This window comes from Zootoca vivipara, chromosome 17, assembly GCF_963506605.1.
Source record: "Zootoca vivipara chromosome 17, rZooViv1.1, whole genome shotgun sequence".
Classification (NCBI taxonomy): domain Eukaryota; kingdom Metazoa; phylum Chordata; class Lepidosauria; order Squamata; family Lacertidae; genus Zootoca; species Zootoca vivipara.
The window spans coordinates 30351719-30379336 of record NC_083292.1 but is presented as its reverse complement, the minus strand read 5'-3'; the positions used below and the strand labels follow the sequence as shown (position 1 = coordinate 30379336).

General features: G+C 47.8%; 2 protein-coding genes across 4 annotated transcripts in view; one reads left to right on the top strand and one right to left on the bottom strand.

Annotated features, from left to right (window-relative positions):
• MACROD1 (mono-ADP ribosylhydrolase 1) overlaps positions 1-4108 on the top strand; it is a 340694-nt gene extending 336586 nt beyond the window's left edge. For 2 of the 3 annotated variants that reach the window (XM_035097654.2, XM_035097652.2), the window contains 4 exons: positions 434-464; positions 578-651; positions 1949-2030; positions 3927-4108. In XM_035097654.2, the coding sequence (XP_034953545.2) occupies positions 434-464; positions 578-651; positions 1949-2030; positions 3927-3958 (219 nt within the window). In that variant the 3' untranslated portion in view covers positions 3959-4108. Of the gene's footprint in view, positions 1-433; positions 465-577; positions 652-1948; positions 2031-2186; positions 2219-3926 lie in introns of all 3 variants that reach the window. The other variant, XM_035097653.2, reaches the window with a different exon arrangement.
• A 2569-nt stretch (positions 4109-6677) lies between these two features.
• On the bottom strand, positions 6678-20424 carry OTUB1 (OTU deubiquitinase, ubiquitin aldehyde binding 1). Its single transcript, XM_035099095.2, has 7 exons — positions 20327-20424; positions 13324-13385; positions 11560-11658; positions 11045-11163; positions 9877-9961; positions 8165-8359; positions 6678-7121 (listed from the first exon to the last, which is right to left on the bottom strand). The coding sequence occupies exons 1-7, from the start codon at positions 20379-20381 to the stop codon at positions 6924-6926; spliced, it is 813 nt and encodes a 270-aa protein (XP_034954986.1). The 5' UTR covers positions 20382-20424; the 3' UTR covers positions 6678-6923.
• Between the last annotated feature and the right edge of the window lie 7194 nt (positions 20425-27618).

Here is a 27618-nt window from a genome sequence, read left to right as displayed (position 1 = left end):
CCAGCTCTGTGGTTTATCTGCAGCACATGGGGCAGCACTGTAGGACAGCCATGCTGGCTGGGGTGGCTGGGAGTTGTAGGCCAAACCCTCTGAAGGGCACCAGGTTGACAAAGGCTACTTTAGAATATATAAGCTCTTGTTCTTCGCTGCTGGGAATGGCAGGCCCTTGCAGGTTCACCGTCCATGCACTGGGCCTATTCTGTGGCTTTCTGCTGAATATACCTGGGAGGCGAGGAGGAGGTCTTTGACTGCTAACCACTGCTGTCGTGAGGTGCATCAGGTTGTAAGCCCCTCTTCAACCTTCAGCTCCACACCTGGAACCAGGGAGTGGGATGGAGCTCTTGCACCCTTACTGCTACAGATTAAGCACCCAGAGATAAGAGTGTTCATGCGCATGTTGAATCTCTCTCACGCACAGCCTTTCTCCCCACAGGCCTTCCCCTGCATTTCCACAGGCGTATTTGGTAAGTATCGCATGGGAAAGTGGGAGCAGGGGGAACCGTCCTTCCTTAGGCCAAGAGAGAGAACGGAGGTTGTTCCGCAGCTTTATAGCTCTTCCTTCTCCCTTTCCCAATAGGCTATCCGAACGATGCCGCTGCTGAGGTGGTGCTCAACACGCTGCGCAATTGGCTAGAAGAGAATAAGGAGAAGGTGAGGGAAGAGGAGGAAGAGGATGCGTCTGGCTGAGGGAGGTTTGGAGGAGCAGGTTTGGGCTCTGGCAGGTGCCTCCCCATTGGTGACCCGGAATGCTTTCTTCCATGCTGGAGAGTGCAGCAGGGGGCAGTTTTGACTTTGGGAACAGAGCTCATTCTAACCATCCCTCCTGATCCAGTTTCAGAGCCCCCTTGCTCTTTAAGGCATGGGTGGGTTCAACTCAAAGGCCGCACTCTTTCCAATGAGCGAGGGTGGGTGTGTTGCATGCCAATGATGGCAGGGCTATGCTGCATTCCAGCCACATTGAAAAGTAGGTTTCCCTCAGTCGGTAGACTCTTAATCTCAGGGTAGTGGGCTCAAGCCCCATGTTGGACAAATGTTTCCTGCATTGCAGGGGGGTTGGACTAGATGACCCTTGTGGTCCCTCCAACTCTAAAATTCTATGATTCTACACATGTACCCCCACCTTCCTCATCCAGCCAGGCAAGCGAGAGGCAATATTACACTTCACAGGCCCAATTCCAGCAAGCAAGAGCACTTGAGGGCAGAAAGGTGGGCCAGGAAGGGTGAAGCCGGAGGGCGATTCTCGAGGGCCAGACAAAAGCAGTCTTTACAGCCCCATTCCGCACCCCAGCCTGAGTAAAACAGGCAGGGATGTGCAAATGTTTTCAAGTTTTAAATACACTGGTACCTCTACTTACAAATAACTCTACTTACGAATGGAGCTCCATCCACCATCTTGGATGCGGTTTAGATTTTTTCTACTTACAAATTTTTAGATAGGGTTGCTTCGACTTACGAATTTTTCTCCCAATGCATTCCTATGAGATTCAACTTACTTTTTTTTCGACTTACAAATGTGCGTTTGGAACGCATTTAATTCGTAAGTAGAGGTACCACTGTACATAGTTTTTGGAGATGGGTGAATAGGTAGATGTGTGCACCATCAGCCCTGAAGAACTAAAAAAACAAAGCCAAGGTATTTATCTAAAACGCCAATGGCAGAGGAGGAACAGAGCAAAGAGCAAGATGGAAGGAAAGCTAAAAAATACCAGCAGTGGAAAAGCAGGAAAAGACGCATGGTTATGCGTGGTGGATCATACCAGCTGCAGGCAGCTCAGAGCAGCAACAGACTCCAGCTCCCATCAGCCCCGGTTGGGGTGACCAATGGTCAGTGACGATGGGAGCTGGAGTCCAGCAACACCGGGGCTTTCCAGCCCTGTCCTGGAGCAAATGGCACAGAATGCAAAGGTGCAGCTCTCACTCCCCACTCCAATTCCTCTTTCTCCGGCAGGTTGACAGGCTCATCATCTGTGTCTTCCTCGAGAAGGACGATGAGATCTACAAGGAGATGCTGCCTCGCTTCTTCCCCGTGGGTGAGTTGGCGGCAGCAGCAGGAGGCCTTTTCAGGAAAGGTGGATGCTTCCGATAAGCTTCTGGTGGGCCTTCCACAAAAGCTCCAGCTCCTCAAGGGAGGGCGAGGGAAAAGCTCTTCGTGGGGGATTCTCACCTCTCCCTCCGTTTGTTTCCAGCTTGACCATACTCCTCACGCTCTCCAATGGGGGTAAGAGTTTTCCAGCACCGATTGCAGTGCGGAAACAGGGAGTTTGCATGCGCCGCTTCCCCTGCAGCGAACATGGACTAACCTCCTCCTTGTTTGCTGGATTCCCATTTCACTTAGGGAATCCTGAGCTGGGAGAGACCTATGGCTGGTTCTCCTGGTGCTTCAGTTTACAAGCAGCTATAAAAGGTTCCCCAGCGGAGCAGTGGCTTGGAGGAGGGGCAGGGCAGAGAAAATTAAAACACCCCCCCCCCCGTACCTTTCTCTCAATCTCTCCACCTCTTTCTCTCTCACACAAGTTACTACTTGGGGGAGGTGGGGGCATCAAAGGTGCCCTATAGGTCATTGTTCATGTCTACACAAACAATCCAAATACCAACTGTGACCACTTTAGATTTAGACACCCATTCCATCACTTCTCCTTAAAAAAAATAAAACCAGCTTTTCCCCCCATCAGCTTTTAAGCAGAAATAGTAGTAGTGGAATTGGGACGCAGGTGGCGCTGTGGGTTAAACCAGAGCCTAGGGCTTGCCGATCAGAAGGTCGGCGGTTCGAATCCCTGCGACAGGTGAGCTCCCGTTGCTCGGTCCCAGCTCCTGCCAACCTAGCAGTTCGAAAGCATGTCAAAGTGCAAGTAAATAAATAGGTACTGCTCCAGTGGGAAGGTAAACGGCGTTTCCGTGCGCTGCTCTGGTTCACCAGAAGCGGCTTAGTCATGCTGGCCACATGACCTGGAAGCTGTACACCGGCTCCCTCGGCCAATAACACGAGATGAGCGCTGAAACCCCAGAGTTGGTCACGACTGGACCTAATGGTCAGGGGTCCCTTTACCTAGTAGTAGTGGATGAGTCAAGGACCAGTCTCCTGTGACACATGTGCCCTTTTGCCCTTTTGTGCATGCACACGCACACACAGGCACTGCTGCAGGCCTCCAGGGTTAAGAAGCGGTCACAGCCCGGACCTATGGGGTCTTTTTCGATCCTGGGAAGGAGCAGCTAGCCAAAAGCTCCCCACAACAGCCTCAGAATCTGGGTTTGGGTCTATGAGGTTGACAGAGAGGAGGGAGCCAGCAAGCCAGGATCCCCTCCCTCACAGAAGAGAAAGCATGAAGGATTTAGAGCCCTGGAAGATGGGAGGATTCAGAAGGTTTTAAAATGCTCTTGGGCTTGGGGAGGGGGCATTTTGGGCCATACTTGGTTACTGCATTTGTGGGGGTGGGGAAGAGATGAACTCCTTAGGGAGTAATGTGGCACACAGTGGTCACAACAGCTGCAGAAATTGCAAGTCCAGGGGGAAACAAGACTAGAAATTGCTGCACGCAGCAAAGAATACAAACTGGAGCGGCAGCAATGCTAAGAATCCAGGAGGTAGCTAGTGGGGCTGAGGGCCAACCCAACACCTGCAACACTAACAAAAAGCTTGTTGAGTTGGGGGTTTGGTGCTTGTTTCTCTAACTGATCACTCAGTCTCTCCCCCGCTTTATTGTTGAGGAATGGAAACATTTGCTCCTGCATCCTTACCTTTTCCCTTCCTCCTTGCTCCCAAAGCTGCAAGACTTACTCCGCCAGCCAGCATGTACATCCCTTGCTTCGAGCCATGCCCTTTGCATACCCATTGGGCAACTCAGGTCATGCTGATGAAATATGATGGGCAATGGGGAGGCAGCCCCCGGCCAGCAGGCCTGACCTTTGCCTCTTTCTCTTCTCACCAGAAGCCTCAGGGGTCCTGCCCTCCCGCCTCTGAGCTCGCTTTGCATTGACTATCCTACCCCTGCGAAGCACCTCGCTGCAGAATATACCGTGGCTTGGAGGAGGCGCAGTGGTGGTGGGAGAGAACGCCCAGACAAGCGCAACATCCAAGAACTGCTGTTGGAATAAAATCATACGAAACACACTCCAGTTGCATGCCTTGTGAAGTTGGAAAGGGGAGGGTGGCGGCGTCAGAAGAGTGAGGACTCAGCCTTGCAGAGAAGCACAAGCGTAACAAAAGGTACCAGCTCACCTGCTCCTACCTGCCTGAACCTCCAGGGCAGGAGGCAAGCTGGAGCGGCATGTTGCTCGCCTGGAGGGAGCTGGCATTCGCCCCTCGCAAGGCTCTCCCCAGTCAGCAGCAACCGCAGAGGGAGGCAGAAAAGAGTTTTGTGGGAGTAGGAAACCATGGGCTTGGGGTGGTGGGTGATAGTCATGGCATGACTAAGTCTAGTCCCTTTTTTAAAAAAAAGCCCTGCTCTGTATCTCATTTAAAAACAAACAAAAGCAAAACCCAAACTTTTCTTTAAGCACAGGGATGAGGAAGCTTATGAGGTCCCTTCAGCTCCTCTTGGGACTCCAGCTCCCATCATCCTTGGCCATTAACCATGTTGGCTGGGGCTGATGGGAGCTGGAGTCCTCGGTCCCGCACTTAACAGAAAACTGCTTATAATGCCTTTGGCCTTCTGCTCCCAGGAAGCAGGTGGAGGACACCACATTCTGCACTCTCTCACACACACACATACACCCTGCCACTGCCCAATTTCAAGATGAACTTTTGTGCTCCAGCCTTTGAACTGCACAGCAGAACAAGACACACAGAGAGAACTGGGAGCTTTCTAGGACCCAGACCCACCTCTAGATCCTGCTGGCAACCAGTCAAATGAGGGCACCAGGGGAATGATGCAAGAGTAACTGTGAGTGTGTCTGTCTGGGCTGCATCTCCACAGCAGGGAAAAGGCAAACCACATGTGTACACCGCACCTCCACCCCCACCCCACCCCCCGCAAAGCTGCCTCTGAGCAGGGCTGGATTAATTAATTCCTCCATTATCTCTTCAGGAGAATCCAAACAGCAATTCCTCTCTCTCACACATAGAGCTCCATAGAGACAGCAGTTGGAAGAGACATGGGTAGAATATGGATCAGCCTAAGAGTGTGTGTGTGTGTGTGTGTGTGTGTGTGTGTGTGTGTGTGTGAGAGAGAGAGAGAGAGAGAGAGAGAGAGAGAGAGAGAGAGAGAGAGAGAGAGAGAGAGAGAAACTACAGGGAGCGTCTGCCAGCAGGATTAGAGGCACCTGCTGCAAGTTGGCAAAGCAGAGAACATGGAGGGTCTGGGCAAAAGCAGTGCCATGCTCCATGCTGTCTGGTCGGAAGCTAGAAACACTCTTTTTTAAGAAGGCTACACTTCCTCATGTGAGGGGAGAAATGGATCCAGCCCAATCATCTTCTCAATATGTGCAGAGACTCTTAATACAACATTTCCACATACCCCCCTCAAGCTTAAATTGGTACAATTCAGGAAGTCCTTTGCCACAAGTAAGGGATTTTTCTGAATGTGTAGAATACATACAAGCACAATGGCTCATACAAATGTGTGCGCCCATCACACCAAGAGACACACAGACTCCTGCTGCCCTTCACAAAGCAAGGAGACTCTTCCAATGGAGCAACACAACACTGGCGACAAAGGCAGGGACCCCCCCCTTTCCCAGTCCTGCAATTAGAGGCTTCCTGTTTGAAGAGACAGTTGCTAACCAAGCACTGAGTCAGCTGCTAAGGTGCCCCCCGCCAAGCCCCATAGCAACAGTGGCACAGCCGCCATTCTGGATCACGTGCCTAGCCAGGTTCCAATTCCACCTCTCCCAGGAAAAACGTTACCTTGGCTCAGCTCTACCAACAAACCTCACACTCCACTTTAAAAAAATGACACAGTGGATGACTACATTCCGAGGGAAGCCAAATTCTCTGCTGATAGAAAAACTGGTGATTTAATCAAGTTCTTAATTAAAAACAAAAACAAAAAACCCCTGCAGATTCATTCTACATTCCAAGAAAAAAAGTGGCAAGGAGTCTGGTGACAGGTTGTGGGGCAGGAAAATATGCAAGGTTAATGGTCAGGGGTCCCTTTACCTTTACAGTAAGATAGGTGGAAGGCAGGTCACTGTGAATAGACTAAACTACTGGTCCCTAAATATCTGGAATCTCTACCCACCCCTCCTCTGCTTTCCAGGAGTTTACCAGATGCTGTCTACCTATTTGGTTTTTTTAAAAAAATTATTTGCAGCCTTGAGGAGTAGAATCTCTCCACTTAGGTGATTCAACATGCTGGCAGCCAGAATCACTGGCACACACTGAACCCTCACAACGATCCTTTAGAAAAACCATCACTTGCTCATTTGCTTTTTAGGGGTGGGGGTTTGTGCCAAAGCAAATCAATCATTGCTCACTCCATAAGGGCAGGAAAGAGGAGGAAGAGAAAGGTTCCACCCAGTGCTTTTTTCTGGGGTGTTGCAGGCATACGCATACCCCTAAACATTATGTGAATCTTTGTACTTTTGTCCATTTACTGTATTTATTTTCCCCAATTTGAACTATAAAATGGTGATTTTCTTGAGTCAAAATGAGAGTACCCCTAAACATTTTTTTAGAAAAAAAACAACACTGGTTCCACCCCATAAAAGCACCAGAGAGAAGCTACAGGCATGGTAGACTGTTTCACCAGCATCCCCTTTAATAAAACACAGAAGAGTGTGAGTGTAACAACAAAAAAGAGGAAAAATATAATAATAACAAACCAAGTGAGCGAGATGGCAGCAAGAGCGATCACCATTTACAACCACAGGCGATGCTGCCCGGCGGATGGGCAGGGAAACATGGGCGAGAAAGACAACGTGAGGCAGAGAGGAAGAAGGGGGGGGGGCTTGGTGCACCGGCCAGACTGCCTCCCCCCGCCTCTCCTCTATTTATACAGGATGTCGTAGTGTCCCGGTCTGTACAGTAGATACACTTTGGGCTCCGAGCCCTCGGGGAAGATGTGGGGGTTGGTGGTGCCGCCCTCACCCCGGTCCATGTATTCCACCTGAATCGAGACGTTGAGGGCCTGGGCCAGCGCAATGATGTGGATGTGGTCGCTTTCCTTGCACATGGGCTCCACCTCCTGGAAAAGAGAGGAAAGGCACACAGAGCTGTTTACGTCCCTCGACAGTACCTGCTTGAGAATGATTAAGGCGCCTTGCAAGGCTCTGAAATCCCCCACCTGAGCTGCCCTGCCCAGAGTAGCCCCTCTCAGATTCCATGCACCCAAGCTATCTTGTGATCATGAGTCCTAGAAACTAACTTTTATACTGCAGAAAAGCAAACTGGAGATTTCAAAGTTGCCAAGCAAGACACTAGACGCTAAGCTCTGTACTCGATGCAGTGATCTCACGAATCTCACCCAGCTGGACTGTCCACGCTGTGTCTTGTAGTCCACGGGCCAGATAGAGAACCGCACTGAGCGCATGCAGATACCAGAATCCTCACCTCAGCAAAGTCTGGATACACACAACACTAAACACCCCAACTGCTCCTGTGTTTGAATACCCAGAAGTCCATGGGTTACCCGCCACCACCCCTTGCTTAAAATAAGCTATCTTTGCTTGGGGGGGGGCTCATTCCTGCCACACTTGTGGTACTGTAGAACATTCTCTGATTATTTAACCTGAGGGAGTTGGCAGGCCTTCAGGGAGGAAGGGGGCTAATGCTCTTTCCTCTGAGATACATATATGTTAGGGCCCACCCTATTCTTGAGGCTGCAGTTGTCCTGGGACCCCCTCAGGGTGAAGGGCATGTAAAAAACTGAATGACTGGTGAGAACAACAGAATGAGGGAAAGAGCCTGATTACAAGACTTGTGTGTTCTGCCACTACTGGGCCCACTCAATGGCCAGTTTTAAGCAGACTCTACCTAGATGTTCCTCCCCTTTTCAATGTTGCTAGGACTATGATTCCCAGAAAAAGAAAGCAGAAATGTTTAAAAGCTTCATAGGGAAACTACAGCTATGAAACTCGCAGATCCTGCCAGGAAAGGTCTATATGGCCAAAGCAGAATGGTCACTTCAAGAGGAAAGGAAGGGCCAGGGGAGTGAATGGAAAGTGTGTGTGTGTAAAATCTCGTCTTGTCCTGTTCAGAGATGTCCTTCCCTGCCTCCACGCTCCTGACCTGCTGGCAAAACTCTTTTATGCTGCGTCCTCCCTCGATGAAGTGCTCGAAGAACTTGTTCTCACGTTGCAGGTACCCAGAAGTGAGCAGCCGCAGGTACACAACAAGGTAATCCGAGGTGCTCTGGTCGTTGAAAGAGGACAGCAGGTCTGAAACAGTGATTTGCTTCTCCACTTGTTCTATCAGATCCATAAACTACAGGGATTAGAGAGAGAGGAAAGGTCAAAGAAAAGCGCCCACAGCTGGCTGTGTAAGCCAGTGATGGGGAAACAGTGGGGAAGGGCTTTAACTTGGTGGCACAGCATCAGACTCATTTATTAGTATTTCAAAACTCTCCGAGCGGCGCGCCATCTAAAACAAACAATGTATCATTAAAACAAAACACAAACCTAAAACCAATTAAGAGCAATACAAAAACACGCAATAGCAAGCAAAACAAGTTCAGAGGCCTCAAACACACAAAATCTTATAGGTCTGGGAAAGCCTGGGCAGAAAGATACATCTTCACATGATGTACAGAAGGTCCCAGGTTCAAGCTCTAGCAGCACCAGGAAGGACCAGGAAAGGCTCCTGGTCTGAATACCTGGAGAGTTGCTGTCAGTCAGTGTAGACAAAACAGAGCTAGAAGAACCAAGGGCTTCCTATGTCCAGATGCCCATCTTCCCTGATCATGTTCAACAACATCTGGAGGGCCTGACGGTCTCCCCACCCCTGGTATCTTAGGAGGTTTGGCTAGCACCAGGGTCTCCCCGGCAAAGTACTGCTTGCTGCCCCAACCAGGGGAGGGGGCCGCGATTTACGGCAACCGCTTGTGAGCCATCCATCCTTTAGATTTTCCCAGAATACCCCACTGTAAGGGCATAAAACAGCAGACACCTGGGAGCCACCTGCTGTCAAAGACAAAGAGGATCCGGGAGGCTGGACATGCACTTGGGAGGCCTGCATATGTTTTAAGCACCAATACTACTTGCACTTGGAAAGGGGCAGAAGGGGGCAATTGAAGTGGACCATGGAGTGGAGCACCATAGCAACAAAGAAAGGCTGAGGTTTGTGAATCCTGAAACACAGGCAGTGAAGTACCTTTATTCCCAAATTCTTCCAGTCTCAAACTATCGCTCAAGTCTCTTGTCCCCACCCCTCCCCTTCCTGGGCTTAGCACAGGTGTGGGGATATTTTCCACCCCGAGCTGCAATCCTTTCTAAGCAATCTTCCATGGAATGCCTGGCTGAGGTGGGCGGGGCCAGAGGCAAAAGTGGACAGAGCAACGAATGTGAATACAGGTAACTGGCAACTTATGCTTTCAGTGTTATGAACTCAGCAATCAATCAATCAATCAATAAAATGGAGCAAAAAGGGGGCGGGTGTCGGGGGGGGGGAGGAACTTTGGCAATCCCACCTGCCATTGCATCCAGTGTGTTTTTACTATACATGATTTTGGCTTTAAGCACTCTCCCCGTAACATAACCCCTGTGTAAGCTGAGAGCCTGCATTGCTTTTGTACAGTAGGCTGGTTTTACACACAAGCCTCTCTCTACCCATGGGACGAAGGGCCATTATCGGAGTTCAAGGACATATTCCAGCCAGGCAAAAAAAATTACAGAGGGCAAAACCTTCCAAGGAGAGTGTGAAGTGTGGCCTGAGGAGAGTCCCAAGGGCTGGGCAGAGAGGACTGGAGGGCTGCATTTGGCCTGAGGTTTCCCACCCTGGCTTACCGTGTTGTGGAAGTCCTCAATGGTGAATTCTGTGAAGCCCTGTGAAACCAACACTTCCTTGCTTTTGGCAGCCACCTCTTTGAAGCTGTGCACAGTAAAATAAACAAGTACAGAATAAGTGATTCTAGTAAAGCAAGAATCTTTACACTGCAAATGCCAATGACCCAAAGTTCATGTCGAAAAGAAAAATAACTACCAGACTTTTAGAGGACATCTGAAGGCAGCCCTGTTTAGGGAAGCTTTTAATCTTTAAGAAATTAGTGTATTCTAATATTTCTGTTGGAAGCCGCCCAGAGTGGCTGGGGAAACCCGGCCAGATGGGTGGGGTATAAATAATAAATTATTATTATTCTTATTATTCTTATTAGCTGAGAACTGCCAAGTATACTTTCATTTACAGCGCTGACCACCACCCTGCATCCCAAAGAGACTCCCCTATCCAAGATGTACAGGTGAAACTCAGAAAATTCGAATATTGTTGAAAAGTGCATTTATTTCAGTAACGCAACTTAAAAGGTGAAACCAATATATGAAATAGATGCATGACATGCAAAGCAAGATATGTCAAGCCTTTATTTATTGTAATTGTAATTATTTGTTGTTAGGTGGGTCAATTATAAATGGAATGCAATTAATGAAATGTAATAGCGATGTTTATTTTTGTATTATTGTAACTATTTGTTTTATTACTGTGGAATTTCCAAAAGAAAGCATTTGTAAAAATTAAATGAAATATAAAAAATATAAGTTGCATTACTGAAATAAATGCACTTTTTGGCGATATTCTAATTTTCCGAGTTTCACCTGTAGCCAGTAGGTCACTTTGGTCTGCAGAGAAGCTTCTCCTTCCAGTTCCAGAGAAATCAAAAGCTCCCTCCGCAGTAACGCTGGGCAGGACTTTCTGTGTGGCTGTCCCTGTTCTGCAAAACAGCATCCCTGTTGAGATGCACTCTCTGGAAACAACGGAAGACATCTTTGTTCTGACAGCTAGATGAATGTCTCTCTGTTGTGGGTGTCTACTTGGTAATGTTTTTATATTTATCTGATCTTATTTCCTGCGTTGCTTTTAAGGTTTAGCTGTTTATACTGAGACGTGTGGAAGGCGATAAATAAGTAGCAGCACCCTAGAGACACTCCTCACACACTCCCCCCCCCCGGCGTGTCCTACCGTTGGAGCTCCTTGCCATCTTCCAAGAGTGCCTCAAGATGGGAGAAGCCAAATGCCCGATAGAAACAGTTGCCGTCTGGCCTCGTCTTCCGGATGAATGCATACTTCTGTAGCAGATCCTGTGCAGGGAGAATGGAGGAGGTGGGTTAGCATCCGATTGGCTTGGTGGCCTAGAGACAGAAACAGAATAAATGCCCTGTCTTCTAAAAGCAGACTTCAGGGTATTTTCCCCTCTTGAACCCCGATGACACAGGATCACACCACTGGTACATCTAGCTCAGCATTGTCTACACTGACTGGCAGCAGCTCTCCAGGGCTTCAGGCAGGGAATCTCCCCCAGCCCTACCTGGAGAGGCCACTGGGGATTGAACCTGGAATTGCCTGCATGCAAAGCAGTGCTCTGCCCCTGAGCAATGGCTGTTCCCCTTTCCTCATGGAGGAAGGGCTCCACCCCATTCCTCCATTTCAGCTGCCCTCCACAGCCCATGCGCTGGTATGGTTGTGGTCCTTGTTACCTTGATCTTCTGCTGGTAGACGTGGTCATCATCAGCGTATTCCTTGTACAGGACAGACAACTCCATCCTTTCTGAGACAAGAGGATTCTGGACGGCTATCTGCAGAGAAGCAGGTTGGCACGTGAGAGGAAGGAGAGCACAGAAACACATATTTTCACATGGGGGAGGTGGGCATCTTAAAAAGGACCAGCCTTTGATTTAAAGCACCAGTTTGGTTGCTACAGGCGATCAGGAATGGAATGCAGGCGAGTGAGTGGGCTGGAAGAGGAGGGTGGAGTGGACTGGTTCTCCTCTGCACTCAAAGTAGAAACCAAGCCCAGAAGAGGGAAGCCCCGCTCTCAGCATTCAGCATAGAAATAGAGGATTGTTTAGAAGTTCCCACAGTAAGTAAAATTTCCCTCTTGAACTGCAGGGACTACGTGGGGCTTCATAACCAGATGTACTAAATTATTGTCCCGGGGGTATAAAGGCTTGCTTTTATTGCAAGTAGATACAGTTCAGTTGTTGCAGCAACCCAATTCTGTCCATGCCTCTTTGCAAAATATATTAACCAGGAAGCTGGAAACTTCCATTTAAAGCAGGGGTGTGGAGCCTCGGGCCCAGGACCTGCCTATCTGACCTTCAGGACTGTGAGGGGGCCACACCTCCCGCACCCAAGCCCTCCTCCAATGCAGCATCCTTGAGCTGTGAGAATAGCTCTTGCTTGCTTGGACGTTCACAAGCAAAGAGAGACCACTGCCTTCTCCATGACTAGAAGGTCCTTCGACTCAAGAGTCACATCCACTGCTCCGTCCACCTCTGCCTTTGGTATCGCCCACCACTTTGCCTACAGCCCTGCTCACCACTGGCCTCCCCCCAAAAAAAACCAATTTAAGAACAAGAACTTTCCCTTAGGACAGGTGTGGGGAATTTTTGGACCTGAGCTACAACTCTCATCAGGCCCACAAGTGTAGCTTAGGAACAGGCGTGGTGGGAGTTATAGCTCAGGAGTATCTAGAGGACCAAAGGGTCCCCAAACCTGCCTTAGCTATTTGAAAATTGGGCCTGCATAGCATGGTGCTGATGGTGCCCGGGTTGCAGGTTCAATCCCTCATAAAGGACAGCTGCATGGTCCTGCATTGCAGGGGGTTGGGCTAGATGAAGTCCAACTTTACAATTCAATGAAAATCAACTAGCTTGCCCTGACTGGAATGTGTGAAGCGGCCATCCCAGGCACAACACCACAGAAAAGAATGTGATGGGTCGCAAGAGCCTGGCTGCAGAATCAAGCCATCAGGATTAGCAGCCATAATGGCCTTATCCTCAATGAATCTGTCTAGTCCTCTTTTAAAGCCGTCCAAATTGGTGGCCATTGCTTCTTCTTATGGGGAGTGAATCCCAGAGTTTCATTCTGCTCAACGCAGAAGTTTAAGGGAGCCAGCACCGCAGTCAGCTCCAGTTATCAAGCATGGAGAAATCAAGGAGGAATGTAGGTGCATTTGTGAACCAACCCTTAGTTTCAGGCATGTTGCGATTACTTGGGAATCATGGAGTTAGCCACATCAGGCTGCTACCGAGCTTTCCGGAGAGATTCTAGGATGTGACAATGGAAGGAGTACAGTGTTAAGTCCAGCGCATCTGTACACAGTTGGAATCTGTAAGACGGGATGGGCTGTGAATCTGAATGAACGGGTGCAATTTTTTGTGGTTGCTTGCTACTCATGCAGCTGAACACAAAGCAGGCAGGACCACACAGGCCAACCTCTTATGTTCATGATCGCTCACCTCCTGCTGAATTCGATCCTGCTGTGCCATTATGGCTTCATCATAGGCCAAGCAATTCACTCCTGCGGGAGGGAAAAGAGAGAGAGAGAAGATAATAATGAAGTTGAGAAAGGTCCCTTTGCACCAGTGCAGCCTTGACAGCATTAACAATGATCTTCTGGCACACACACAAAAAGATAAAACATGCTTTTCCACAGTATGGCTCAAGACAAAAACAATGCCTAAGTTCCTAGTCCTCAGGGCTTGAAAATACAATAATGACAACAAAGTTGAATGATCAGAAGCAAGACAGCAATTAGAGAGAGAGCTAAGCCTGTTATAATTTTCAGCTGCAATTGATTTTGACGTCTCTAGAGCAGACAAGGGTCAATTAATTAATTCTTATCATTCAGCACATCTCCTCTTGTACAATACAGGGTGCTTTATGGTCCTGATCGCAACATCTCATCACACTTTAAAACCTCTGCAGGCCACAGTTTCAGAACTGCAGGAAGCATACAACTTTAAACTGCCAAATCTAAAGCTTAGCCTCATCAAATACAAAACGGAAAAAAGAAGGCACCCTCACAAACGAAGCTATGTTCAAGGACATGCAATGCCATCGCACCTTCACCGCAGCTCTTGTGTCCACAACCACGCTTCCGACACAGAGCCCCCAGGGCTGAGCAAGTGGCCCATCCCCGCCTTATTAGCATGACAAGCTGCATTGGGTACCATGTTTTTGCAACAACAGACGCTGACGCTGCCTCCCTTTTACAGCCAGGCTCCAGCGGGGTATCCATTTGAAAAGGCAGAGAGAGGGGGGCAGTTGCTGCAGAAACCCAAGCAGCCGCACACTACTACCCAAAAAAAAAAAAAAGGAAAAGGAAAATAGTAACACTGCAGCCTGCTGTGCGTAAGTTTTTATCTGCTTTGCAAGACAGGCAGTGCAGGTTCTCAGCTGCTTCCTCCAACAGCATCAATTGCTCACAGCAGCTGCCAACGCTGCAGAAAAATCAGGAAACCTGATCTGCTTCTGCTCCATATCATACATCATCCAGAGAGGTGTCCCAGCTCCCAGCCTGCTAGGATGCTACCGCAGTGAGGCTGGGACACACAACTGCAACTCTTTCTTATGCAGTTGGTTTTGCAGGCTTCACCTCCCTGCCTATCCTCCCCCACCCCACCCCACCCCGGAACCTCTTCCCTCCCAGGCCACAGAAAGGTAGTGGAATTGGACAAAATCTACTCCAGACTTCCTTCCAAAACTGGACCTGCCAACACTCAGGCCAGATTTTCTTGGCAAAGGATGAGTTAACGAATCCTCAAAGGGCAGGAGCTACGTGCCGGACTTGTTTAAGAAAGGGGGGTACACACAATGTATATTACCGTGCAATCTGGGTCAAATGGTCGACATGCAACTCCGAAAGGGTGAGTGTGATTCAAGAGAGCCGCAAGGAAGAATAACCAAGCTATTTTCAGGGTCTGGAAATAGTATCCCATTAATACAGTAGGCAGGAGCTTTCAAGCCCCAGCAGGAATAAATTTGGATCAGGGGCTCTTCCAGTGGCCAACGCAGGCAGGCAGCTATAGCAAGCAAAATTCATGCTCTGATTTACAATCAGCAAGGTTTGGTAGCACTCCTTTGCTACCAAGGAGTGTGGTGGAGTCTCCTTCTTTGGAGATCTTTAAGCAGAGGCTTGACGGGCATATGTCAAGAATGCTTTGATGGTGTTTCCTGCTTGGCAGGAGGTTGGACTGGATGGCCCTTGTGGTCTCTTCCAACTCTATGATTCTATGATTCTATGAAGGTACAACATGAAGGGTAAAGGAACACAACAGCCCACACCACGGCATGTCTACCCCTCCCCTGCCTAGTGTTGCCAACTTTATTGGCCCTTCTCAGGTGCCTTTAACACAATCCCAGACATGCAGAGCCTGAGCTTTTCTTGGGATGGAGTAAAGCAGTGGAGAAAGCTCAAGATCAGGTATCGACAAACTGCGGCCCGCCAGATTGGCCTACAACTCCCATGATCCCTAGCTAAGAGGACCAGTGGTCAGGGATGATGGGAATTGTAGTCCAAAACATCTGGAGGGCCGAAGTTTGGGGATGCCTGTTCAAGATGCTTAATTTTCTTTTTGTGAGTCCACTTAAAAGCCCATGTCCAGGGCTACTTAACAGTTGGCAACCTGGCCCTGAACCAACTGCGACTTCAGGCACTTCTTACACAACATATTTTAAGATGCACTCAATCAAGATTCCATTTTAAAGGGGGACATGCTGTCATAAAGGCGGAACTGTCAGAAGAAACTGTCAAAGCAGATGAGGGATAATAAAGCAAAGTTCATTCCAGGGCGAGAGAGTCTCATTCTGGGAGGGATTATCACACCAACCTAAATGGGGTTCCCAGGCACCTGGAGGAGGTGGAGTCTGAATGCAGGCACCTTCAAGAGAACCTGTGGCCCTGCTCTTCTTGTTGGACTCCAGCTCTCCAGCGGCCAAGAGTGAGGGAAGTTTCAGCCCAACATTTGGGAAACTAGCTCAGTGGTCGAGCATAGAAGGTCTGAGGCTCAATCCCCAGCATCTCCAGGTAGGGCTGGAAACATCTCCAGAACAACACCCAGTAGAACCACCACTGCCAGCCAGTGTAAACAATAGCAGTTTCCTATGTTCACATCAGGTTCCCCACCAGAGCAATAGATGCTCTCAAACACAGACAAGGATATGTGGTTGGTTTTTTTGTTTGTTTGTTTTTGTGTTGTTGTTTTTTGAGAATGTGGATTCTCCCACCCTGGCAGAGGAGGGCTGGATTCCAAAGGGAAGCTGACATGGCACAGATTGTTCATTAGGCAGGGATCCTATCCCTCTGCATCCCTTACCGGGACAATGCACAAATACTGTATATTCCTGCGTATAAGACTTTTTAACCCAGGAAAATCTTCTCAAAAGTCAGGGGTCGTCTTATACGCCGGGTCGGATTTCATATGCGGCGAGTATATCCCAAACTCTATATTTTAACTGGAAAAGTGGGGGGTCGTCTTATATGCCCAGTCGTCTTATACGCCGTAATATACGGTATTATTTTTTTCATACTGCACAGGAATTCAACGTATGCAAACTGGGCAGGCAAACTGCCTATGAGTGTCACCGATGAGGCAGTTTCTCAACAGGGAAAGGGATATTTCCAACTTGGTGTCAAGAGGAGTAATTGTTTCTTGAAGAGGAAGAGGAAGAGGAAGAGGAAGAGGAAGAGGAAGAGGAAGAGGAAGAAGAAGAAGAAGAAGAAGAAGAAGAAGAAGAAGAAGAAGAAGAAGAAGAAGAAGAAGAAGAAGAAGAAGAAGAAGAGGAAGAAGAAGAAGAGGAGGAGGAGTTTGGATTTGATATACCGCTTTATCACTACCCTAAGGAGTCTCAAAGCAGCTAACATTCTCCTTTCCCTTCCTCCCCCACAACAAACACTCTGTGAGATGAGTGGGGCTGAGAGACTTCAGAGAAGTGTGACTAGCCCAATGTCACCCAGCAGCTGCATGTGGAGGAGCGGAGACCCAAACCCGGTTCCCCAGATTACGAGTCTACTGCTCTTAACCACTACACCACAGTGGCTCCCAATAGCAAAGGAGAGGTTTGCGGAGATGAAGGATGGTTAGAAGAGGAACAAAGTATGTATATGGACAGAAGGGGGATCAGCTTTGTTTGGGGCTCTTAACTGGAGCTGTCCCCTGGATCATTTTGGGAGAAAGGCAGAAGGAAAGTTTAAAGCAGGTCTGGCTAAGCCGCCGGATGTTGTCAGAACTCCAGCTTCCTTCATCCCTGACCATCAATCATGTTGATAGGGGGAGAAGTCGTCTAACAACATCAGAAAAGCCACAAGTACCCTCACCCCTGTCTTACTTCAGAAGAGGGGCAGTTGTGGGTTTAATTCCTAAAGTTTGGGCATGCAAGATCCATGGAACAGTGTGTGAAGTGGAAGATCATATGAATGAATGTTTGGGGTGGGTATTTTCACGGTATGTGTGCATGGAGGAGGAAGGCATCAAGCACAAGTGAGGCAGGAAAGTGGGGAGGTACATCTTATGGAGAGGTTGTTCAGTGGAATGTTTGTTTTACCGTAGCTCAGGCATGTCCAAAGTCCGTTTTGGGGGCCTAATCTGGCTCAAAAACTTCAATTAAAAAAAAAAAGCTCAACTTTGGTCGGCCCTCACGCATCAAATCTGGCCCTCTTTGAAAAAAGTTTGGGCACCCCTGCCCTAGCTGGTGCTAAAGAAGGCAGTTCTTCTCCTGGAAAAGGAGCTAACATGTGTGGCTGGATGTGTTAAATTCTACCCCTACACTTCTGCCTGTGTTAGGCTGCTGTTGAAGGATCAGTGGAGACAAACTGCAATACTACTGGACCAAAGGTGAATTCTACCATCCGTAAAGATCTCTGTTAAAACACCTCTGCCCATTTTCCCTTGCTACCTCATATGCTGATTACTCCCTTCCTGAATATATTAGATCTCCCGTCATATCTCCTCTCAAAACTCATAATTTCTATTAAACCTTTGGTTTAATGCCATAATCTTCGTTCCCAATTCTGATCCCGCTTAAGAACATAGAAGTGCATTTGCTCCTATTTCATTCCACACTACGTTCCTCTCTTCTTCCCCATTGACAGATTGTAAACATATTGGGAATGTAGAGCTGTATTTTGTTTACCAAAAGAAAATGTATTGCACCATGCACATAGGTAACATAAGGCTTTTGGTGTTAGTCTCCACCATTATTATTAGTCTCATTCAGCCCGTTAAGAAAACGGGCACTAGAGGTGCGACGGGGCCGCGGCCTTCCCTCCCTCTCTGCGCTCGGCCGCGGGGCACGCCAGGAACGCAATTAAACAAAGCGCTCTCCCGTCATGTCCCGCGGCCGAGCGCAGAGAGGGAGGGAAGGCCGCGGCCCCACCGCTCCTCCCACGGGCCAGGTAGGGTTGTCAGGAGGCAGCGGACCAAGATGGCTGCATCTTGGTCCGCCGCTGCAGGGGGACGGGAGGCAGAGGGTTGGGGGGGGAGAGAACGTCTGTGTGTGTGTGTATGTCCCGCCTCTTCGTCCAGTCCCTGTGTCCGTGGGGCACATGCGCATTAGCGTGGACACAGGGACTGGATGCAGAGACACAGGGACTTTATAATATAGGATTATTATTATTATTATTATTACAGTGGTACCTCGGGTTAAGAACTTAATGCGTTCTGGAGGTCCGTTCTTAACCTGAAACTGTTCTTAACCTGAGGTACTTTAGCTAATGGGGCCTCCCAGCTCCTATGGTTAGAAACACATCTTTAGCTTTGCACAGAATATTACAGGCAATGCCTCGTGCTTTTCGTTGCCTTTTGATCCCAGTTTACCAGTTCCGCACATTCATTCATCATGTATACCAATCTGCCAATTGAGGATAGGATTTCATGTGTTTAATAAATTGGCCTTCTGCTGTGGCATCTGCCACAATAAATCCAGTTAATCGTTGATGTACTATGTTGGTGTTGGTAAAATTGACATGGCTGCTCCTCTATAATGGTCACTCTAGCAAACATCAAAGGAAGTCCCTGCTTCTTCAATTATTTTTAGAACTGACAGCTTGCACATGTTTACTAAGAAAGCAGTCACAGATAAGTGTCTTTAGGATTGCGCTCTCAATGTGTACGCTAGGGGTAGGAGGGTTGTGGCCCTCCATAAGTCCCTGGACAACAACTCGCCTCATTCCCAACTCATCTGCCATGCTGGCTGGGCCTGAGGAGTTGTGAATGCAACAATACTTGAAGTCATGGGTTTCTCAGCCCTAATTGAAGCCACAAGCAATCATTGGAACATTCAAAGGTCCCTTATACTGAGTCGACCCTTTGGTCTATCTAGCTCAGTATTGTCTACAATCACAGGCAGGTTTCAGGCAGGAATCTCTCCCGGCCCCACCTGGGACTGGGAGTTGGACCTGGGATTTCTGCATGCAATGCAGCAGACGCTCTGCCACAGTACAGCCCCTCCTCCCTGCAGCACGAACTTACACTTGCTTCCTCAAAATTAACCTCCCCTACCTTCAACAAGGTGGGTGGTTGTGACCATTAGGGAAGTGTGCACAGATGTGCGACCCTTTTATCAATTTTGATTCACTCCAACAGGTATGTCGACGGCACACTAACAGTAATAATTGTTCTAGATTCAGGTAAGTAGCCGTGTTGGTCTGACACAGTTGAAATAGATAAAATAATAATAAAAATTGTCCAGTATCACCTTAGAGCTTATACCAAGAACAAACTTAGTTGGTCTCTAAACTGCTACTGGACAATTCTTTTATATAGTAATAATTGTTGTTAGGTAAGAACGGAGATGGGCTTGAGCAGCTCATTCGGTAGAGCATGAGACCCTTAATCTCAGGGTCGTGGGTTTGAGTCCCACTTGGGGCAAAATATTCTTTAATTGCAGGGGGTTGGGCTGGATGACCCTCGTGGCCCCTTCCGACTTTACGATTTTGTACATTTAGGGATTGAGGAATTCTGCGTGGGGAGATGATAATAATAAAGCCCTTAAGAGCAGAACTGGTCCCTTTCCCTCCTCCCGCCAGAGGAGCGTTTCTATGGAAGCCCATGTGGGAGAGAAAAGCCTGGCCTTGGACAATCTGCCTCCCGCGTCCTGCCCAGAGGGGGGGGGGAGAGAGAAGAGGCGGGGCCAGAGAGGACTAAGGGGGCGCCGTTGCCATGGCGACCGGAGGCAGAAGGACGGGGTCCACTCGGCGGCGCGCGGGCGCCGTTGCCCAAGAGACCGCGAGGCCTCCTCGGGAGGAGAGGGCGGAGGGGGTGGCCAAGCGCGTTTCTGCTCTGGGTCAGGCAGGGAAGGAAGAAGGGAAGGAGGCGCTGCTGCTGCTGCTGGAATGAAAGAGCTTCTCCCTCAGAGGCTGGAAGCGACGCTGCCACGGAGGGAAAGGAAGCCGCGCCTGCGCACTCCCCGTCCCGCCTGCGGCGACCCCGAGCAAGGCTCCCCCGCCCCGCCCGCCATTACCGTCCGTGTCCCCGCCGAGGGGCTCCGGCTGCTGCTGAGGCTCCTCCGCCGCCATCTTCGCGCTTGCAACCCCGCAGAGAAGCGCTTCCGGGTTACTTTCGGGGGGGGGGACACCGGAAGCACTTCTCTCTATATATATCTCTCTCTCCCCTAGCAACCGCTACCCGCGCCTCACATCCATGGACACACGCTAATTAGGAAGCTCCGCCTTCTCTCAAATCCACCCACCTTATCTTCTTCTTCCCCATCTAGGAAATCTTAAAAAAAAACAAAAAAATTCACGCTGCTGCTGTGGCGTCATCACAACAATCCGCAGCACGTGCGCCCGGCTATGACGTCACCCGCGTGGCCGCGCCTCCTCCTCCTCCCCGCGTGGATGGATCGCAAAATGACTTCACAAAGCATCGCTGTTTATCTTTATCTTTTTTTAAAACGACAAATCAATATGCACAGCTGTGTTTATCGATTAGTTAAAAAGGTGGTGTAGGAAATAACGGGTTGTTGTCAATGTTTGTCCTGCTCGGAGTAGACTCATTTGGGAATAATGGGCATGGCTACTTTCCAGTGGAAACCGCCTGGGAAAATAGAACGGTAGAGTTGGAAGGGACCACGAGGGCCATCTGCCGTGTTTCTCCAAAAATAAGACACCATCTTATATTTATTTTTCCTCAAAAAAAAACCACGGTGGCTTATTTTCAGGGGATGTCTTATTTTTTTAATTAAGTATGGTACAGTTTAACCTACAAGGTTAAACTGCCTATCACTGTGGCTTATTTTTGGGGTATGGCTTATTTTCAGGGTATGGCTTATTTTCGAAGAAACACGGTAGTCTAACCCTCTGCAATGCCAGGAATCTTGCCCAAGGGAGTGGGGCCCTCAAACCCATGACCTGGAGATGAGTTTTATGGATAGTGTGGTGCTGATAAGTCAAAGTTGCAGGTTCCATCCCCTTATGGGTACAATTGCATATTCCTGCATTTCAGGAGGGCAGACTAGATGATCGTCAGGTTCCCTTCCAACTCTACAATTCTGTTATTATATGACCGGTTCTATCAACTGAGCTGTCCCAGGTGTGGCCTTTCCTTAGGCCTGCTTAATTCAATCAGTCTACTTTGCATATAATTTACGCAAAAAAAATTATTTTGTTTCGACTATGTCAGACCAACACGGCTACCTACCTGTAACTATAATTTATGTAGTTAGATAAAACTTGATGCTTTTGTAATAGGGTTACGGAAACTTTTTCAGCCCAAGGACCATATTCCCTTTGGGACAACTTTATGAGGCCACAAGGCAGTGGTGATTAGGGCCAGAGGCAAAAGTGAGTGAAGCAGCAAGTGTAAATTTTAGCATTGTGAAAGTAGGCTACTTTCCACACACACATTCTGTCCTCTATCCAGGGAAGCAAGAGACATGATCAGAACTCAATGACACATTCCAGTGGGCAAAAATATTCAAGAAGGGTGCAAAGCAGGGCCAGTGATGGGTGTGGCCTAGGGAGAATTCTGAGGGTCTGCTAGAGAGGCCTGGAGGGCCACATTTGGCCCACAGCTCTGAGGTTCACCACCCCGCTTCTTAGGGGCCAGCTGCCTCCCACCGCCATATAGCTGTCACAAGGAAGCATGCAAAAATATTATTTCATGTTGGGAGTTTGGTGAACCCAAACAACTGACACATTGTTTTCCAAGGTTTTTCTCCCCCCCCCACTCCCCCAAAAGGATTATTTTACTCTCAGCATCATTTATAATGCGAGTCTCATTCTGCCAACACAATTCCTAATGCCTGGCCATGTTTTATCAGGGTGAAATGGGTCCTTGTACCTGTTACCTTTTCACACCCCGACTTTCAATGTGTTATATGTTAGTACCAATTTTCGTATACATTTACCCGTGTTTTTATTTTGCGATCTGGTTCGTGTTTATCATATACTACTACCCTGATAATTCAGCAAATATAAAGGTAAAGGGGCCCCTGACAATCAGGTCCTGTCGTGTCCGACTGGGGTTGCGGCACTCATCTCGCTCTATAGGCCGAGGGAGCCGGTGTTTGTCCGCAGACAGCTTCTGGGTCATGTGGCCAGCATGACAAAGCCGCTTCTGGCGAACCAGAGCAGCGCACAGAAATAGAAGGTAGCGCTCATTTCTCTCAACGCAGCAAAGAAATAAAAAGCTTTTCATCTTTTGTTGTTGTTAGTCATGTCCGACTCTTCGTGACCCCATGGACCAGAGCACGCCAGGCACTCCTGTCTTCCACTGCCTCCCACAGTTTAGTCAAACTCATGTTAGTGGCTTCGAGAACACTGTCCAACCATCTTGTCCTCTGTCGTCCCCTTCTCCTTGTGCCCTCCATCTTTCCCAACATCAGGGTCTTTTCCAGGGAGTCTTCTCTTCTCATGAGGTGGCCAAAGTATTGGAGCCTCAGTTTCAGGATCTGTCCTTCCAGTGAGCATTCAGGGCTGATTTCCTTCAGAATGGACAGGTTTTATCTTCTTGCAGTCCATGGGACTCAAGAGTCTCCTCCAGCACCATAATTCAAAAGCATCAATTCTTTGGCGATCAGCCTTCTTTATGGTCCAGCTCTCACTTCCATACATCACTACTGGGGAAAGCCTGAAAGCCTGAAGAGGTTTCAAATCTTTTTATTACAAAATAATAATACTATAATGAAATAACAGTGAAACCTAGTAACAGAGGGGAATCATTTTGTACAGCAGAAGTTATATACATATTCAGTGCTCCAACTTAATCAAGTGTTTGCCTTATGAACATTGTTTAGTATTGAAAGCTTCAAGGTTTGCAAAAAGAAGAATGCAGAGGGCAAGGAGGAGGAGGAGACCAGAGGAACCTTGCTAGAGACGAGCAAAATGCAGCTCATATATATGCTTGTGAATGTGTCTGGAATTCCATACGGCAGGTCGTTGCAGCTCTTAATTTATCCAAATAGATGTTTGCTTCATGGATGCACCAGAATCCTAGTAACAGAACTATTAGAAAGAAGGAGGAGAAAATAGTTTAGCAGAAAGAAAACACTGCATATCTTAAGAAGAAAACCACAAAACAAAACTGCACACTGAGATCAAAGGCATATGCCTCATAGTGACCCTTTTGAAAAGGCGAAACTATAGTAGGACTAGTCTTCCTCTCTCGTTTTAGTTAATCTTACTTCTCTCATAGCATTTTAGGTTCCTTCTAAGAAGGTTCACTTAACATGGAATTTTCCACCACAGGATGCAGCATGACCATTTCAATGCCTGTAAAAAGCAGCAGCAGCAGGTTAACACAAAGGACACCTCCACTTGACCTGTTTAGCAAGCTTTCATCCCGATTTGCTTGCACACAGCTTATGCAGAGATTAGATCAAGTCTTTATTGAGCATTTGCTCCAATTTCTCTGTGGGAAGAATAAAGGGCAACAAGTATTCTTCCTGCATATGTCCTTATTTGCTTGCACGGTGGTCAGACAACTTCTCACCAATCATTTATTCTTCCTACACTTTCCAGTACATTTCACTGTCACTTTCCTAACCACAAAACATCCATTTCTTTCCTTTTTAAGCGGGATTGTAGAGCCAGGGCGACTAAGTACTTTAATTACACAAACCTAACTTTCTCAATGTCTGCTTGAATTCCTTCCACACAATGCCGTCTAGAGGCAGCCAAATTTGTGGAGAAAGGTATATTTATGACCCATGGCATCTAAATGAAACTTCCATGTACAAATTAAATGTACCTGTGAACAGCTGCTGCTGAGGCAAATGCCATGGAGGGGGGGGGGGAGGCTGTTGCTTTCACAGTAGGAAATAGGAGATCATAGAAAAGGAGAAGGTGCCCACAAGTTTGGTTATGGAAACTCCCAGTTAAAAACAAACAAACACCCAAATACAAGACACTTGAGTATGGGCAGAGGTTAAAAAGACGTGCCCAACTTCCTAGCTGACCTACAGGTCACAGCACATAGCTGTCATAGAATCATATATTTGTAGAGTTGGAAGGGACCCTGAGGGTCATCTAGTCCAACCCCCTGCAATGCAGCTGTCCCATATGGGGATTGAACCTGCAGCCTCCTTGGCGTTTTCAGCACCATGCTCTAACCAAGTCATGATCCTCCCAGTTGCTTGCTTCAGTATTATTAATCATTGGTCTTTGAATTAGTGATGCTACTTCATAAAGAATGGCCAAGTCAATTACAATTCATCCCAACCTCTCACCCCTTTCAATAATTTGACACACAACATCGAGTTCTATGGGAGATAATTTACACATCGTATCATTATCTGCCATTTTGCAAAAAAGGTACAAAGCCCCATATTTATTCCACAAGACAGATAAGGAAGCTCATTTGTTTTGTTTTATTTTTAAAAAATGGATTTTAACAACGTTCCAATCTGCGTTAATTGGTTTTGCAACAGATCGGCACCGTCATTAGCACTCATTAATCTGCTCGTTCACAGCTATCTCGAAGCCCAACGGAATGTTGTTTCCCATATTAACCAGGAGGTCAGATGAGATTAATGCAGGGTTACCTGTAATTAGTAAACATTTATTCAGATTGTAAAAGGTAAAAGCTTGACAACCCTCCCCTCCCCAGGCACTCTATGTACTAATTGGTCGTTTTATGATTACTTTGAAGCAACACTTGGATGGAAACAGAAGCCAAATTAAAATAAGACATATGAATACAGCATTAAAATGCTGTTAAGGTCAAATACTGATTTACCTGCATTAGCTCATGCAGATTTATTTATTTTTAAAGATCCTGCCAGTTTAGTAGAGCAGCAAAAGTGAAACCAGATGATAATTATGTAGCGGGGAAATTCTTTAGAAGGACAGTTGGAGAAACTTGACATTTCCAGACAAAGATCAATTCAGCAATTACTCGATGGTTGGGGAGCAATTTAAAATGGAGAAAAGTCAAAGTACTTGTTTACAGCAGCAAAAGAAGTGTACGAAGGCATCTGAGAAATGATAAAATCTGAGGGGGATGGACTACCAGAAATAAAATAAAAGAATAGAGTCCTGTCTTCAAAAGCACAAATTTCCAATAGAAGCGTCAGATTAGCTAAGACAGGGGTGGGGAATCTGCAGCCACAGGCCATTGGCTATGCGCACTAAGTCTCCCCATTGGGTCCCACAAGGCCATTTTGCCCAAGCTACGCCCACCTGTGGGGCAGGTAATGGCACAGCTGGACCAGAAGTGGGGAAGCAAAGCCCCATGAAGTGTGTGTGTGTGTGTGTGTGTGTGTGTGTGTATGCACGCAGTGATCAACTCGGGCGTAGGAAGATAGGGGCGGTGGGGGCAGGCCGCCCTGAGCGGCGCGATCCCAGGGGCGCCATCGCGGCCCGCCCCCAGAATGCGCACCATGTCCCTGAAGCTCTGCTGCTGGATCAACTAATGTTGAAGGCTTGCAAAGCGCTCTGTCATGGTAACAAATGTAATGAATTGATTTGACAATTGTTTCAGGTCGCTTCCACACCATACATTTAAAAGCACATGGCTTCCTTCCTACTCCAAGAATCCTGGGAAGTGTCCCAGCACCCTTAACAAACTACAATTCCCATTCTTCGAGGGGTAAGCTACAGTGCTTATACGGTAATTCTTTGAAGGAAAGAATGTGCTTTAAAGGTATGGCACATGCGCAACCTCAGGGGACGTAAAATCACTCCGCAGCAGTCTGTCCAACACAGATTTAAAAGCCAGAACTGTTTGTTCTTTTGGGTTAAATATATATTAGAAAAACAACAGCGCACAGTTGTCTGACAGTATGTCACCAACAGTTCAAAACAGACTTTGGCTCTTGCAATGTGGGAGATGCAGGCTGTGGATAAAGGACACATTCATTTCTCCTCAAGAGTTGGCTTCTAAGGGAGGAAACGGGCCCAAAGAGGATGAGAATGGGAGTGGTTTTATTTACTTGCTTACTGAATTGCTCCATTGATATCCCACCTTTCCTCCAAGGAGCTAAAGGTGGCCTGCTCTCCATATTTCCCTCACAACAACCCCACAAGGTAGACTAGGCTGAGAGACAGGTGCTGTCCTAACATTACCCAGGGAGCATCAAGGCCGAGTGGGGATTTGAATATTGGTCTCCCAAATCCTAGTCCAACAGCCTAACGGGACCTTTTTCGTACCAAGGGGCCATGTCTAGGGCTGTGCAATAAATCGTCATACAGTCAAACCTCGGACCCCGAATGCCTCCGTTATCGTACGTTCCGGCTCCCGAACTCCAAAAACCCGGAAGTAAATGCTCCGGTTTTCGAACGTTTCTCGGAACCCGAACGTCCGACGCAGCTTCCACTTGAGTGCAAGAAGCTCTTCCAACCAATCAGAAGCTGCGCCTCGGTCGTCAAACGTTTCAGAAGTCGAACTGTCTTCCGGAATGGAATACAACTGAGGTTTGGCTGTACTGTTGAATACCTCGATTACCAGTATTGAAATAACATTGTGATAAGCGTTTCAAAAAGGCAATATACAGGTGAAACTCGGGAAAATTAGAATATCGAAAAGTGCATTTATTTCAGTAACGCAACTTAAAAGGTGAAACCAATATGTGAGATAGATGCAGGACATGCAAAGCAAGGTACGCCAATCCTTTATTTGTTGTAATTGTAATTATGTGTCGTTATGTTGTGAGAATGTTAAGGTCTTTTTATGTATACTGTATGTATTAAATGTTCATAGATGTACCAAGCAAACATGTGCAAGAGGGCAGTCCTGTAGCCATTTTGACTCTCCCAGGCTGACAAGGCCTTTCTCTTTGAAAGGAGGGAGGAAATGGGGAAAAAAACCTCCCCATTGTCTCTCTGCTCACAGATCCATCCTTAAGGGCACATTTAAGGTGGGAATAGGGGAGCTATTGAATTATGGTGCTGGAGGAGACTCTTGAGAGTCCCATGGACTGCAAGACGATCAAACCTATCCATTCTTAAGGAAATCAGCCCTGAGTGCTCACTAGAAGGACAGATCCTGAAGCTGAGGCTCCAATACTTTGGCCACCTCATGAGAAAAGAAGACTCCCTGGAAAAGACCCTGATGCTGGGAAAGATGGAGGGCACAAGGAGAGGGGGACGACAGAGGACGAGATGGTTGGACAGTGTTCTCGAACTCTTCTTTGATGTAGGTGTGACGTGGGGGGTGGTCTTGGGCTACACCCCTTTTGTGATGTATGTATGATGCTTCTGGGGGTGGGCTGGACTGGAAGGAGGGAATTTTCAAAGTTCTATATATGGGAAGGGAGATCCTTTGTTCTGGGTCCTTCTCCTGTGCGAGAGAGAACACCCTGCTGCAAGCAGATTG